The 17,004-nt window shown below is 37.6% G+C and overlaps 1 protein-coding gene across 1 annotated transcript; it reads right to left on the reverse strand.

The window, feature by feature from the left end:
* Positions 1–13,811: 13,811 nt before the first annotated feature.
* Positions 13,812–16,998, reverse strand: TIGD2 (tigger transposable element derived 2). The gene is made up of 2 exons (XM_077765108.1): positions 16,802–16,998; positions 13,812–16,625 (listed from the first exon to the last, which is right to left on the reverse strand). Exon 2 carries the CDS (start codon positions 15,734–15,736, stop codon positions 14,159–14,161), a length of 1,578 nt encoding a protein of 525 aa, XP_077621234.1. The 5' UTR covers positions 15,737–16,625; positions 16,802–16,998; the 3' UTR covers positions 13,812–14,158.
* Positions 16,999–17,004: the final 6 nt, after the last annotated feature.

A 17,004-nucleotide genomic window follows, 5' to 3' on the forward strand; every position in this document is an offset into this window, starting at 1 on the left:
TAATCTCACTTTTTAGAGGCAGACTTATATAGTGGAATAGGAATAAATTGAATAAGAATAAATTGAAATATAGTACAGATCCATTAAATTAGAGAATAATAGTAATTTCACATTAAAAATTGAATTCAAGTTTGTTCAATTTTTTTTACCCCAATTAAAGCTAAATACTTTTGTTAAAGGCTTATTGGAATCTTTGTAGGACAATATTTGTGCAAGGTTGTGGCTTCAAATAGATTATCACATCACTATGTCACTTAGAGACGATATTGCTGAAAAGTTATTATTAAAAAGGCAAAGTAACCATCTTTAGACTTTTAAGTGATGAAAGGGAATCTTCCATTATGTTTATAAATGAGGAAACTGACTTCTAGAGTGATTCCAGAACTCCCTCAAGGTCAGATAGCTAGTTGTGGGGTAAAGCAGGTCCCTAGCATAGGTCTCCTACGTTCCAGGCCAGTTGTTTGCCTTATACCATCCTTTGTGATCATCAGTGCAGGAAGACCAAGTGCTATTGGCATTTTGAGCATCTCGATTTTTCATTTTGCAGGACTCTCCCCCCTCTTTACAAGACATTTAGCATTCCTATTCCAAGCCCATTAAATGCTGGAAGCACTTGTACTTTCCTTCCCCCCCCCCAGATTTATTGAGAGATGACAAATAATATTATGTAAGTTTAAGGTATCTGCACATTCTTGAATGCCTTTTAGAGGCACAGTACTTCCCTGGTTAAGAAATATCACATATTTCAAAAATGATGAAGAACAAGTGTCTCAGATGCCTCATTACATTTTTCCTGCATTCATTCCTTAAGTATGAATTCCTTAAGTATGCCGTGGCTTTTCTTTGACGTTAGGTGGAAAAAGCTTCCTTCTGGTCTTTATATTCCCATTGCTGACATATGTTCAGAAATGCATAATTGGGACACCCAGGTGGCTCAGTTGGTTAAGTAACCAACTCTTGATTTCAGCTCAGGTCATGATCTCACGATCATGATATCAGGGTCATGAGATTGAGCCCGGTATTGGACTCCATGCTGGGAGTGGAGCCTGCTTAAGATCCTCTCTCTTCTCTCTCTCTGCCCCTCCCCTCTCTCCCTCTCCCTCCCTCTTCTCTCTCTCTCTCTCAAAAAAATAAAATAAAATAAAATAAAATAAAATAAAATAAAATGAAAAACGAACACCACTGAGAAGGTATCACTAGAAATGAGATCTTCCCTTCCTTTATTTTCATGATACTTGTGGATTTTTATACCCATTGTGGACTTGTTGAGGAACACACACAAATATGACACTATAAAACATCTATTAAATACAAGTACTAGTGATAGGCATCTTAAATGGAAGAGTTAGACAGTTCATGTGTATGTGAGACATCCAGTCTAATTCTTCAAGTTTTAATAGTCTTCAGTGAATAAGCCAAGTCGAATAAAATACTCCCTCAAAGTTATATAAGGGAATTAAAAAGTTATAATTCCAGTTCGACTATCCAACACGTGTGAAATTACTGTGTGTTTTTGTAGTGTGTGTGCACGTGTGTGTATGTGTGTGTAGTGTGTATTTAATCAAACATGCCATTTACTATGTTCCATGCGTGCTAAGTACTTTACATATATTAATTCATATAATCCTCATAACCATCCTCTGAGGTAGATCCTGTTATTATCCTCATCTTCTAGATAAGGAAACAGAAAGGGAGAGAAAGATCACATAGCAGGCATAAGGCAGAGCAAGAATCCCAACCCAAGCAGTGAGAATCTAGTCATCCCACCTCACAATTCTGCCTCTCTACAACACAAGAATTACATGGGAACAGAACATTGTGAAAACTAATTTTAGGATTCTGGCCAAGCAGGAGAAAACTCAAAGTGGCCACTTGCCAATCAGATGTTGTTTTGCTACATCTGAAGCAACAAGGCTTCTAGACATCTTTTTGCAGGACTTTCATTAAAATCTGGTTTTCCCAGGCCCTGGTTTTGTGACCTCAAATATCCTGGGGGGGAGGGGCAGGGGGGAATAGATTAACCAAAAGAACTATATATTTGCCTTCTGATTTGTATTAATATAAGACAGCTTCACATATGTGAATTTTTATTTTAATGGTTAAGCTTGAATAATAAACAATAGAAGAGTTAGAATTCTTTTTTCCTTGAATTACAAATCTGTTTCACATTTTAGGAAAACCCTGTTTAGATGCTGCATATCTTCTTTCTACCAACTAATAGTTTGAGCAGTTTCCATTAGGGGTAAAGGATGATGATGGAGAAAACCTGAGCATAATTCTAGTTCCAGAGAAAACTTTCTTTCGGAAATGTTCTTCCTTTTGGAAGCCAGAGCATTATCCTTGCCACACTGAAAATAATCCTAATTTTATATTGATTTATATATATATTCCACTTTAATTATAATTCATCAAAACAATATTGTATTGCAAGTATATGATTGTGTTTCCATTTTGGGTGATATAATAAAGCATTAATCTTATATTTCCAACTCCTAAAACAGTGCCTGGGACATAGAAGGTATTCAATAACTGTTAAATAAGTAACAAGAGAGTAGCAAAGGGAAGGGGAGAAATTGGCCATAGCGTCTTGATCAAAATGCATAAACAAGTAAAATATGCCTGTATACTTTTATTCCAGTTTTATTTGAAAACCATGTGTCTCTCATTCTCAGCAATGCTGCTTAGAAGGGACAATTCCCTGCTCTAACCCTGAGAGCTGTGATCCCTGATTCAGTTAAGCCAGGCGGTCAGACCCATCCCGCTGTCTGTAGCTCCAGCCTAGTGGCATACATTAGTTATCAGAGCCAAGAAGGAATGGGGAGACATTTGCTGGAGGTGGATTTGATGGTATGAGAAGAACATGGGACTTGGAGCTCAACAATACCCTTATGTGATGGGAGGAGCCAGCCTGGCTGACATGAGGTGGACCCTAAGAACATAGCGAGATCCTCAATCAAGACACACCTAACACCAGGTTTCCCTCTGCACTGTGGAGTCAAGTGCTCAAGGAACTTTCACATTCCTCCTTTTAAACCAATATAGGTTGGATTATAACATTTGCAATATAATGAGTCATAATGAATGCAACATCTCAATGTCAGGCTACTTTTCAAATAGAAGCATAATGTGGAGAAAATGTAATGGTCATTCTAAAGTACCTTGTAAAATAAGATGAGAGAACAATGAATAGAATTGAGAAATATTGCTTCTAATTACATAATTATGCTATTATTTTGTATTTGAAACAAGATATGCTTTGACTTGCTGTTTTGAAAAGAACTAAAATGGACATACCTGTTCTACTTGTCTGAAAATCATATTGTGCTTTTTTAATATTACATGACTTTGAACTTCATTCAAAGGTATTGGATAGATGTTTAATCCTTAGTACTACAAAAATCAAGAAGATGAATTACGTTTCTATAGATCTATGAACTCCAATAGTGGGCTTCATGCTTTTCCCCTTGCCCTAGGCCATGCTTCTAAAAAAAGGGGAAAGTAATTCAAGTTGACAACTGAATGTCCTACTTTACACTTGTTATTTTTAAGAAGCAGTGATGTTTCAAGGTTTGCTGAATGGAGCTTGTCGGTTTTGGTTAGGTTCAAATCCAGTTGAAAATGAAATTAGAGAGGTTTAGGTTAGCGTGAAGTTTTCAATTGTAATTAATGATTGACAATGAAAAAGTTAAATCTTAATATAATGTTCATTTTCAAGCTGGTTGATCTAGAATGTACTTCACATGGCCGCCATGTCTCTCCCACCTTTGTATTCTTCTTCATTGCCACAAAGTCCAGCAGAGGATCCAGGGGGTCCCTGGCTGTAGTTAAATGGGGTTTCCCTCCCTCCTTTCCCCTTTTACTTTGCCTTTTGTTCTTATTCTTAATCTTCTTTCTCCCTCTCACCTATCTTCCCAGCCTCCCTCCCTTTATGGCGTCTCCCATCTTCCTTTAGTCAAAGAGAAGGAAGTAGGATTGTTACCTGAGGGTGCTGAGACACACACACACAGAAGGAGGAAGGGATTCCCTGTCTTCCCTCATCACCATCAGTTTTGTCACCACTGAAAGGTATTAGAAATAGTTTATACTTACCTTTTTTATTTTTTCATCACTCATTAACTTCTATTTAATAATTTAAAATTGTAAAATGTCACACATATGGGAAAAACACAAAAAACATAAGTACAGTTTATTTACTGCTATTAACTCTTCAGCTGACTACTTGATTCTGCCCCAACCCTCAAATGACCGAGCTGACAGAGGTCACAGTGACCCATTTGTAATTACTGTATTCATAACTATATTTTATTTTCAAACTTCTTTTAGTTGCCTTTCAAATCTTCTTGATCTTTTTTTAAGTCTCCTATTCCTTGCTCATTTTTTGAAGTCCCTGTTTATAAACTAAATTTTGCTATGTTTGCATTCTATACCTAATAATGTCAATAGGTAGAGTCTAAGTGAAGTCTGGTACTGTTCTCAGTTGTTTCTGCTGGCTCTTAGCCAGAGTGCCTGTGAGCTCTTGTTCTCTGTGAGCTGTTGATCTTTGGAATTTTATCCATGGAAATTTTTTGAGGCTTGCACTGAAGTTGTATTCTTTCAGAGAGAATTTGTGTGATTCCTACCAAAGTCCTGCAAGCTTGGCCACCTTAAATTAAACCCTCAGTCTGATGGTCTTGGGGACCACACAGATAAATTCATATTGCAAACCTCTGAAGTCAGGCTTGTGTTTATAAATTCTCAGGAAAGATCTTTCTATTCCTCCCACCCACAGCCAAGGTCTAGACAAGAAAGTTTTCTTACTGCCCCTCCTGTAAGGTTATTTCCAATTCCCTTTCACTGAAGATATAGTCTTTTGTGGTCCAAACTATATGGAGATTTTCTCCTCTCTGACTTTCAAAAACAATTCTTTACTGTAATCATTTGAAGAAATTATGTTCTCCCACTCTTCTGTGTTTTTTTAAATGTTTATTTATTTATTTCTGAGAGAGTGAGAGAGTACGAGAGAGAGAGGGAGACAGAATACCATGCAGGCACTGCGTTGTGAGCTCAGGGCCCCACGTGGGGCTCAAACTCACTAACCTTGAGATCATGACCTAAGCCAAAATGAAGAGTCAGATGCTTAACTGACTGAGCCACCTAGGTGCTCCCATTCCCCTCCACTCTTTTATTATAAAATCCATGAGAACAGAATTTTTATTTTAATCGTGTATATAGTGTTCAATATAATACTGATTCATCCTGTCAACTAATATTTATTGACATTTGTACCAGAAATATTCAGGGACTAGATATACAAAAATTGCCAAGGCATTTAAGGTCCCTGCTGTCCTGGAGCTTAAATTTATTAAGGTACATTGTAGGTGTTCAAAAAAGTGTTAGTGAAATAGATGAATGACCCAATGACGAGTAGCAAGAGGAAAGAAGGAAAGACCATTGTCAACCACAAAAGAGAGTAAGATTATATTTATAGAAATAGCAGCAAAAAAGGATCAAAAGAGTTAAAATTAGCTGCTTAAGGGGGGGCATTTTAGAACCAAATCTAGGTTCAGAGTATCAGATGGAGCCCAAAATGAGAACAAATTGGCTTAACTGGAGTAGTCTAGAAATAGGAAGTTAAACAATCCTCCACCAACACTTGCAGTGTTCTGGAATATGTTGCTTTTTATGACAGCTGTGTGTATGTATATATATATATCATTTAAAAGCATTGGCAAATAAGATGATGACAGTGACTCTGAGGGGCACAGTCTCCTTCTCCAACTTATCCGTCAAAGGATAGGGACCTGCTCATCTCTCTTTCCACCTCAGTCTCCCTCTTTATTATTTCTCCTTCACACATTCACACTTTTGTTCTTCCACTTATGTATGTCTTCTCATTCTCCACTTTTTCCTCTAGGTTACCTTGTAATTGATGGTGGTAATTGTTCTAATGACATGACCCTTGCTGGGCCACTAGATAGCTTCAGGATAGAGTCAGGTTGCTTTGATTAGAAGCTTGAAAGTTCTGGCCCCACCCCAACCTCTGGGGAGGGAGAGAGGCTGAAAATTGAGTTTAATCATCAATGGCCAATGATTTAATCAACCATACCTACATGCTTAAATCTTAGTAAAAATTTTTAAAGAAGGGAATTTAGAAAGCTCCCAAACTTCCAAATACATCTATCTGCCAGGAGGTTGGCACACCAAAGTCCACAGGCCTCTGTGGACCTCACCTTATGCATCCTTACATCTGGGAGTTCATCAGTATCCTTTATAATAAACTATAATTGTAGTGGTGTGGGTGTGAAAACACCCAGCTTTGTAACCGTCAGACAGAAGCATGGGTAAACTTAGTGGGGACCTGATACCAACAACTAGCATCTAAAGTGAGGACAGTCTTGTGGAATGGAGCCCTTAAACCTGTAAAATCTAACTCTGGGTAGTTAGTGTCAGAATTATAAAACAGCCATTTGGTGTCAGAAGGGAAAAACCCTCAGCCAGGTACCAAACTTTACACTGTTACTTCTAATTACACCTTTAATAAACATGTTACAATCCTATCAGTTTGTCACTACACTATGACTTGCATCGCTCATGTTCATTCCTCCTATCCACCACAATACAAATAATATGTTTAACAGCAAGCTTGGGCTTTACTTGTGATGAGAAGCCTTCCCTGATCCTCATCGAAATTTATTTCTCCCTCTCTCTCATACTTTTATAATGTATCTTTAATCATAGCACTTTCACAATCTGCTTTGTGTTAAAGTAGGCAAGGAATGTACAAAGAGAAACAACAAGAATTATGATATAAGGACATTCTACAAAATATTTGACTCAAAGCTGTCAAGGTCATCAAAAACACGTAAATTCTAAGGAACTGTTACAGCCCAGATGAGCCCAAGGAGATATGAAAACTAAATGTAATATGTTTTCCTGAATAGGATCCTGGAACAGAAAAAGGACATTGGGTTAAAACTAAGGAAATCTTGGGGTGCCTGGCTGGCTCATTCAGTAGAACATGTGTCTCTTGATCTTAATGTCATGAGTTCAGGCCCACATTGGGTATAGAGCTTACTTAAAAAACAAAACAAAACAAAACAAAACACCTAAGGAAACCTAAATAAATTTATTTAAAAAACTATATTTATGTTATATGGATAGAAAAATAAGCAAGAAAACATGCTTCTTTTTTTTAAAACATGCTATACTTGAACAATCTAGAAACTACCAAGTTTAATTCACATACGAATCATTAGAAAGTATTAGAATGAGCCAAATAATGTATCATTATTTGGCCAATAGAACCACTACTTAGCTACACTTTGATAGTTCTACAATTTATCTTATATATATATTTAAAAAAATTTTTAATATTTATTTATTTTTGAGACAGAGAGAGACAGAGCATGAGCTGGGGAGGGGCAGAGAGAGAGGGAGACACAGAATCTGAAACAGGCTCCAGGCTGTGAGCTGTCAGCACAGAGCCAGATGCAGGGCTCGAACCCACAGACTGCGAGATCATGACCTGAGCTGAAGTCAGATGCTTAACTGACTAAGCCACCCAGGTGCCCTCAATTTTCTTATATATTTAAATAAAATAAAGCCACACATCTTTTTAAAACATTCTGTAATTAAAAGGAATACCCTACCTTTTCTCCTAAATTAGTAAAACAGAAGTGTGTGTGTGAGCAATTGATGGTATTATGAAATAAGATGAAATAAGACTTCTGAAGCTGGATTTTCTTAATATCTAACTTTTGCATATTCATATATAACATATAATTATGCTTTTTATAAATATAAATCTAAATGAAAAATTTTTATGTACACCATTATTCTATTTTCAAAAGGAAGGAAAGATTAACATAAAAAAAGTTTTTATCATATTTCATGGAATCTAAACAATATTATATATCATTTAAAAAGACAAAAATGCTGTCAATTATAATTATAAAATGCTATTGATTGTAAGAAGTATTCCAATTTCATAAACAGTAAATTTTGTATCTGAGAATCAATGAAAATATGGTAGTTTTTTTCTCATGGTAGAAATGAACTTATTATATATGTGCCCTTTTAACTGATATCAGCCTAGTTTTTAGTACTGAATATTTGTACAGTGCAGGATAAAACCCTGCATTCTCTAGTTTTTACAGAAAAGTAATTAGGTATTTTATTTGCTATAAGCGAAATAATCTTATTAATATACTGGGGAGACACAACTCCCCCAAATGTTAAAGTCAGTCAGCAAATGACCCCAAAAATCTGATTAACAGAAAATGGAAATGCTATCTCTTATTGTCCCACAACTACAATTATAAAAATACGACCATACTTTGTGAGACAGCTTTGTGTTGTGATTATTCTGAAAGAGCTTAAAGCATATTAGTTTGTATTAGATCACACAGATTATTAAAGTTCCTATTGAATTGAGCTTTGAAGCTAAATTTTTAAAACCAAAAAGGGAATTAAATAAAACATCTATGTTCTCTATCATCTCAAATTAATACATTGTTTATGTGTATAACCTCAGATATTTCTCATTAAGAAAAAGATACCTTTAAAACTTTATGACAAGAAAAAGTTGCTTCAGTAAATGAGAAAAACTATTTGCCTTAAGCTTACTTTGTCTTTTTCTTAGGCTCAAAGGTAATTGTGTTTTCTTTGTAAATAAGCTCCAGAAGATCAACATATTCTGAAATGGAGCAAATAATTGGGTATCATTTTTAATTAGAAGAAACTAGATGTGATTTGGCTAAGATTCCCCATGAGAACAAAAGCACTTTGGTAGAGGTTACTTCATAGGTTAATGAGACCACAGTCAGTTTTCCTCTACTAACTTGAAAAAAAGTTAAGAGTTCCAAAATCTCAGATTTTCTTTAATATCTATATAGTAATTCTAATATATCCCTCAGTGATTTAATTAGTTATTAGTGGTAATAGCTGATAATCTCATTATAGGGTCACTGTGAAAATAAAAATCCCCATGAGATTTTTACTCTGGTCTATGTTCAAAGTTGTAGCGATACTCATAAATCACATGTAAAGCTCCATGAAGGAACTACACTAAATATATTCATATTCATCTTTAGGTTGGGTACAAATGTAAATGGCAGTATTTCTTATACAATTTATTATGCATTTATAATACCTTTTGTTTTTGGCTTTTCAAATTATACTAAACAAGTACCTTCCTGACATGAGCCTGAAAGGTAGGTGGGGCTTGGGCTTGGGGCTACACTCACATGAACAAGAAGAAAAGAGTGAGAAGGTACAAACAGTAATGGGCTGCACCCCCCACCCCCCAAGTAATTTCCATGCAGAAAGGATGTTGGCCACCCTGGTGACATGGAGAGATACGGCTGGACCCACCCTCCAGCCCCAGGCCTGATCTTTGGACCGGAAGGGGATTGAAAAGATGCCCTCATGAAGACTGCATCCGTCAGTTGCATGGAGCTTCATTCAAGGATTTTCTGACTCTGATGGATTTACAATGATATTCAATCACATGGGGAATAACACTGGTGGAAGCTTTCTCTGGAATTATACACAACCAGCACATTTCTAGATGCTAAAAGTGATTTTACGAAAGGCTTTGCCTGAGTGCCTCATGGATTCCTGCAGTGTGGATGCCCAACAGGGAAATGAGGACCACAGCTCCCTCCAAGGGCTTTGATCTCTGGCCCTTTCTCAGATGGCAATGTTTGGTTGGGTCTCTGCCAACTCCCTTTGGGGGCTCCCTCTGAAACAGGTGAATTATTACACCTCACAGATTTGTGTTGAGGATCACAAAACATATGTTGATTTGTGGAACACTCAGCATTGTGCCTGGCATATAGCAGACATTCAGCACATGAACTGGGAGCACTCTGTCCTCTAGGAGAAACAGAATTTCAGTAAAAGACTTCCTGCTTGTGTCAAGAAGGCAGGTGCAATGCTGGGATCCAGGATGAAGTGCAAAAGAGATTACAATCCAGCTTTTGGAGGCTTGCTGTCTAGACAGAGCCCATATCCTTGGCCACTAGGCCCCATTGTCTGGAGTTGAAAGAAGCAACTTCTACTCCCTTATTGGGCACTGTGTGACTTTGAGTAGATCAACTCCTTTCTTTGAGTTATTGGTAGGGAAACCGTCTACTTTCTCACCTAAGCTGGGCCACTTGAGATTAAAAGGAGCACTACAACACTTACTCTGAGAGAACTAGTGTAAACCAGGACATTGCAGTGCAAACCGGGCCCAGTGACCTCTGGACTCACCAGTTTGAGGGTGCTATTGGTGCTGTTGCTAGTAATACTAGTGCTACTTTGTGACTGGGTCCAAATCTACCCTGGTTTCCCCACTGAATTTGCACGCACAGTTTGCATTTCTGCTTTTAGCATACAAGTTTATCATCTCACAAGTATGCCTTCAGCTGTTTGAAAGAACACATTTCTCTTTGAGCCCTGTTATCTGAGACACTAGCTAGAGCAAGCCCCACCTGTTTTTTTTATTTTGTTTTGTTTTGTTTTTTGTTTTTTGCTAATGGGCCCCTGTGGTGATTAACAGCACACTGTGGTCCTCAGAGCCTGGCCAACTCCGCATTGTCCTCTAACTCATGCAGACACCCTAGCCAGCATTCCCACTGGTCAGACAGTGCCTTAGACCTCAACAGGGGTGCTCAGGCCCCCTAAAAGTCTGCAGGGTCATTGTGAGAGAAGAACTGTGATTAATTCTCTGGGCTAAGTCTGGAGACCAGGTATTTGTAAAGGCTTGGAGTGTATCTGTAAAACCCACCAACCTTTTATGTATGAAGAAACAAGTTGAGAGAGGTCCAGAAAGCTGCCAAGGTTATCTAAGGAGAAAGTGGAGAAGTGGTGTTTGCATTCCTGTCTGTTCACCTTCAACAGTCCTGTTTGGCCAGTGTTTTTCAGTGTGCCAATGAGGTATGCAAGATTATTTCAGGTTACAAATGGTCAAATTGTTAAAAAAATTGTTTTATATACATATATACTTTAAACTAGAAAAAGACCACAATTGGCGCACAAGATCTGTAATTTTATAGGTATTGTTGCTTAGGATGTAGATAAAGTATATATTTAAATCAGAAAAGGTCAACTTTGCAAAAAATATACAGGTAATAAGTAGACATAGCCTTCCTGAAGAGTTCCAAACTGGGGGTGCAGGTTCTAAATTTGATTTAGGTGGCTTTAGCCATACCACTGCAGGGTTAGGGTCTCTGAGCCCGTGACTTAAGTAGCTATGTCCTGTTTCAAGTCAGCTCTGCCATTTAGTCCAGTATGATCCTCCCTAAATCTAGAAAATTCATGATGAAGTGAGTATACAGCTCAGCCAGAAGCTAGAGTGAAAACAAAATGAATACCAGAAGACTGCCATTATAATCCTATAATTCTGCTTATATTGACTGTGGCTATTGATTTGGGCCCTGCCAACTCTTCTATATTGATTGAGCACTCAAAGTTTTCCAGTCAACCCTGTATTATTTTCTGAGATTGAATTATGCAATAGTAAATATTCCAACCATACTTTTTTTCATTTTAAAAAGTTTACTCTTAATTGCCAAACACTTTCCATTTGGTCTGAATTGTGTTGTCTTTCAAATCCTCTAAAAACGAAGTACTTGTGTAAATGGTGACCAAGTTAGAATTTGTGGCTATTTTCTTTAAAGTGCTCAAAGTGAGGGGCACCTGGGTGGCTCAGTCAGTTGAGCGCCTGACTCTTGATTTTGGATCAGGTCATGATGTCACAATTGGGGAGTTCAAGCCCTGCACTGGGCTATGTACTGCCAGTGCAGAGCCTGCTTGGGATTCTCTCTCTCCACCCTCTCTCTGCCCCAACCCTGCTCATGTGCTCTCTGTCTCAAAATAAATAAATAAACTTAAAAATTTTTAAATAAATAAAGTGCACAAAGTCAAATGAGAGCACATTTGTTCTGTGCTTCTCAAACTAGGATACATATAACGAGCATGTGGTTAACTAAGATAACATAATGTAACTTCCTAGGAAATATAATTCCCATATAACTTGGAAAGGGGAAAAGATTTTTGTATTATAATTAAATATGGAATTAGAATGCACAGTTTATATTAGCATCTATGATAAAACACAGGATTAAACCATTTCAATATCGTAACTGAAAGGAGTCTGAGGAGTTGTTAGCAAAAAACTGTGAAAAATGCAAAGCAATGTTCAAATATTTCTTTACCATTACCAAGTTTCAGAATCCCTTAGTCTTCAAGAAGCCAGATAACCTCAGGACTTATCCATGTATAGTCTTCATTTCCTCAGGCCTATCCAATAATTGAAATTGTGTAAACTGAGGAAGATGTGTTAATAGGTGAAGTCTCCCAAAGAAAATGGATTTTTAGTGGTTTTCTGAAATAGCTTTCTTGAACCAAAGCCTCAGCTAAAAAGGCAGAACCCTGCACTCTAACAATAACCTCATGAACAGTTGTTAGGGGCTGTAAAATCTCAAATCAATCACAACAAATCTCCCTATATATGGGTGGGCTTAATTGTTATAACCAGAGTTTTTTGTCCCATTTCTTTTGCTCTCAATTTTTCCACTGATCCTATTACTGTAATTTAATAAACTATTTCAAATGTCCTGCTTATTATCTTATCTACTTTAAAGGTATTTTATTATTTCAGTGAATTATGCCAATACTAGAAATATAGATTCTCTTCTATGAATAATGGCAACATCTATTTATTTTATTAGCAGGCCAGGGAGCAATTACAATTCCATTCCCATTTATTTTATAATTTAATCTAATATTCTTAAATGTGCCTGCAGACCTCTCTGTGCCTAGCAATAGATAGTCAGGAAATGACTTCTAAATTGGATTAACCTTTCAGTTTTCACTGAAATAAATTATTATTCTATTTCAACTGAAACTAGTTACTTGTCTTTTGTTTCACTTCCCTTTAAAGGGTTTTCCTAACACAGCAACATCACAGTTGAGTCACACACTGGATCTGTTCAGCATAACTTTTGAAACTCATAGTTTCAGGAACTCAGTAACAGTAGCTAACATTCAAAGAGGACTTATTCTGAGCCAGGTCCGGTTCTAAGCCCATATTACTTAAAATCCATATATTAAATAATACGCTGCTCACAAAACTCTCTAAGGCAGGTATTACTCCTAATTTACATATGGATTAAATAACTTGCTCATGGTCACACAGCAGACCATACTCTTCTGTAATAATCTTTCTCATGTTCTATTTAATGTTAGTCCACTCTTCATGTGGTGGATGGTTCTACAAATTATATGTATGCTTATGTTCTCAGTATCCTCAGGAAAAAAATATGCTATAAGGAAGTAAATAACATAATTTGTAAACTTTAAAGTGTTACATAAATATCAAATAGCTGATTAAAAACAAAAACTATTGCTATATCTATACGAATGAAGAATTGAAATGAAAGATAACAAAATTTAACTCTGATCTCATCTGATTAGGATGGTTTGGGAACTGAAAACTATTTTTCTGAAATAGGCATGGCATTCTTTTCACAACTCTGAAAGAACTTTCCCTGCTGTCAGATGGAATAAAAGTGAAGTGCAAGCCCTTTTCCTGGAGACATTTTATATTTCTTCTTCCTTCATTATACTCAGAGATGGCCAATCTGAATTGCTGACTGCCCAAATACTGTTGGTATAGAATGCCATATTTAAGGTTTGAGACAATTTTCCTTCAGTGAGTGCTCTGGATACACAGACAAATTTTTGCTAAATTCTAAAAATCTCAGCAGGTGGAAACATGATGGAAATGGAAACTTACCCCCAACATATTTCTTTTGGAAACTGGAGTTCAGAGCAAGGCATAAAAATTTAATTTAAGTAAGATTTATTGATTGCCTATGGTGTGCATGGTCCTCTATTAGACACAATGAAATTCAGGCACAAAACAGACACGAGATATCTGGCCTCAGGTACCTTATGGTCTAACTAGTATAATACAGATTAGAAATAGTAAACAAACAGGTTACATGGATGGCAATGCTCGCTTACTAGAATCAACATTAAAAAGCAGTAATTGTAGTAATCCCAAATGGCATCTAATCCTAAAATCATTTATAAAATGTATTTAGCTTTAAAATCCACAGCACTTCAAACAAGATAATGAAGTTTCACTGCAGATAAAGTCACAAAGATACAAATACACTTAAGAGTATTATTAATGACTTTTGCTATTTTGGATCTTCTGTTTTCTTCTTATTATTGTTCGAAGCCTCCGTAATACCAGTTTATCAGACAGAAGCATGTCCTCTTGTTGTTCTAGATAATCCAGCAAATTTTCCGTCCATTCAAGTGCAGCTTTATGGCTAATATGCTTTTCTGGATTCAGTTCTGCTTTTCTAGTCTTAATGGAATGTTTTTGTTCAGCGGGCTTGGCCTGGTCCTCAGCACCTTCACTGTCTGTTAGCACCTGACAGCTTGAGTCATTGCTTCGAGAGTCAAACCACTGATCAATATTCTCAATGTCAACGTGTTCACAGTCTTCTGTATTCTGTAAAACCGTTGCTAGGTTAGCTGCTAAAATGGCTCCTTCATCAATGTTCATGCCTGAATTCTCTTCATTGCTAGGGAAAAGTTTTTTCCATGCTCTGGTTATGGTACTAGATTTTACCATGTTCCAAGCTCTTGATACTTCATAAATTGCATCCAACACTGTCAAATTTTTCCAAAACATTTTTGGGTCAATTCCTTCACCCATGTATTTCTGGAGAAGTCCCGCTCGGTAATATCTTTTTACTGTGGCTAGAACTCCCTGACTCATAGGTTGAATTAGACTTGTGACATTTGGTGGCAAATATTTCACAATTATTCTGCCATCATCTGAACTCAATAATTCTTCATTTGGATGTGCTGGGGGAAAATCCAAAAGAAGCACTGCTTTCTCTAGAAGCCCCTGGGATTTCAAATGCTTCTGTACCTGTGGCACAAAGCACTTTTCAAACCACTGTCTGAAAACAGAATGTTCTATCCATGCACTTTTTTGACTGAAATAAGTAACAGGAAGGTTTGACAGGTCAGCTCCTTTGAATGCGCGGGGTTTTTTTGCTTTTCCCACAACACAGAGATTAAGTTTGTGTAAACCAGTGGCATTTGCACAACACATAATAATGATTCTCTCTCTGCTTGACCTATAACCAGAAGTAGTTTGTTCAGTTTCCAGAGCTAATGTCCTTGATGGTAGACATTTCCAGAACAATCCAGTTTGATCAGCACCATAAATTTGCTCCGGTTGTAGATTCTCTCTCTCGACAAATTCCTGAAAGTTACCACAAAATTCACTGGCAGCAGTTTCATCTCCTTTTAATTTTGTTCCTTTACCAGCAGCCTTCGGAATACCATGGCGCTGCTTAAATCGGGTTAGCCAGCCAGATGATGCATTAAAATCACCTTCCATCCCAAGAGCATCAAAAAAGAATTTGGCTTGTTTTGCACAAATTGTTCCGGACACTGGAATCCCATCTGTTTTCTGTTGGTTAAACCACTCTATCATAACCCTATCAAGTTCCTCATATGTTGATGACTTCATTGATTTACGTTTGGATACCCCACTTGTGGGATCTGAACTGTTTGCATAGTTTATTATCCTTTCTTTGTTCTTTTTAATATCACGAACTGTGGATTCACCAATTCCATACACCACAGAAAGCTTTTTGAAAGAAATACCTTCCTCAAGTTTCTTAATAATGTCAAGCTTGTCCTTAATTGTCAACACCACACGTTTACGTTTCCCCAACATTTTAAGTGTCTAGTATTTTAAGCAATTACTAGAACAAGATATTAACAACTTAGATTTGAATACGATGAGAGTAGAAAATGGGGTTTTAAGATCCCTTCCCTTCCCCCAGGACCTAGATGGATGGTATGCCGGCCAATTTCCAGGCCAAGCCTATGTGATTCTCTTCACTTCGCTGTTTTAAAGCCTACAAAGTTCTTTCAATGAGGACTAGTTTTAACTGAACCTGTCTTCTTTCTTCCTCCTTACTTAAAGGTCTTTTCATCTCAAAGGAGGTTGCAACCGATCTGTACCAGTAAGATCTCTAAAACAGTCCTATTGTGTACTTAGTTCTTCTTCTCATTACATAAAGGAACAAAGACTCAGGTGGGAGTACTTTGGGAAATGTGCCAGGGAATAAATAGTTTAAGAGAGGACTTGTAGACATGACATATGGGAAAATATAATGGAAAAATTCATCCACTGACCGTTGTCTTTGTCAGGCAATGTACTGTATGGAAATACAGCCTCTTCTAGGCGAGGACTGGTAGAGATTAATTATTCAAGTGAGTGGTTATGGAAATCATAGGCAAACGAGAAAAGGCAAGCTGGACAGAAGTGAGCAGTGCAAATAAGGTGAAAATGGACAGGCAGAAAACTGTGTACTTTAACATGACACAAACTTATACCTAATGTATTTGGCAACTGGAAAGGCAAAAGGCGGACAAGAGGTGGTGTCACATGATTAAAGCAAGCATCAGAAACTTCACTGGTAGAAATCAGAACTCATGGTAGAAGGTATGGGGTGGAAGGCTCAGTGAAGATGTTAAAATAATCCTGGTGAAAGATGATCCTCGATGGGCCAACAGAAGTTCCTGTGGGGAGCTGTATAAGCACTCGGTGCCTCCGAAACCTAAAGGAAAATACCAAAAACATTTTTTTTTTCAATATCAGGGTCTGTGGCATTACTCGTATCTATTCTGCAACTATATTGAGAAAATTAACGCCTCCTATCAGTGTGATGGCAAAATCCGACAAATAATGCTTTTAGGCATTATCTGGAGTGACAGCGGGACCTGAATTGCCTACCTCCTGAAATTAAGAGGTCAGAGACAAGCCGCGTTAGCGAGGGCCTCTCCCCGCAGGGCGAGCTCCGGAGCGCGGGACGTCTTTGCTCACGCGGAGGGAGCCCGGATTCCTCCGTGGACGCCGGCCACCAGGGTGTCACCGCCGCAGCAAGCGAGCGCTTGGCCCAGGGAACGTCAGTCAGCGGGCCGGGGGCATCGCTCTCC

The sequence above is a fragment of the Crocuta crocuta genome, unplaced genomic scaffold (assembly GCF_008692635.1).
Source record: "Crocuta crocuta isolate KB4526 unplaced genomic scaffold, BGI_CrCroc_1.0 scaffold134, whole genome shotgun sequence".
NCBI classification, from domain to species: Eukaryota; Metazoa; Chordata; class Mammalia; order Carnivora; family Hyaenidae; genus Crocuta; species Crocuta crocuta.

Coding starts and splice junctions, on each gene's coding strand:
- TIGD2 (XM_077765108.1), bottom strand. CDS start 15,736: ATGTTGGGGAAACGTAAACGTGTGGTGTTGACAATTAAGGACAAGCTT.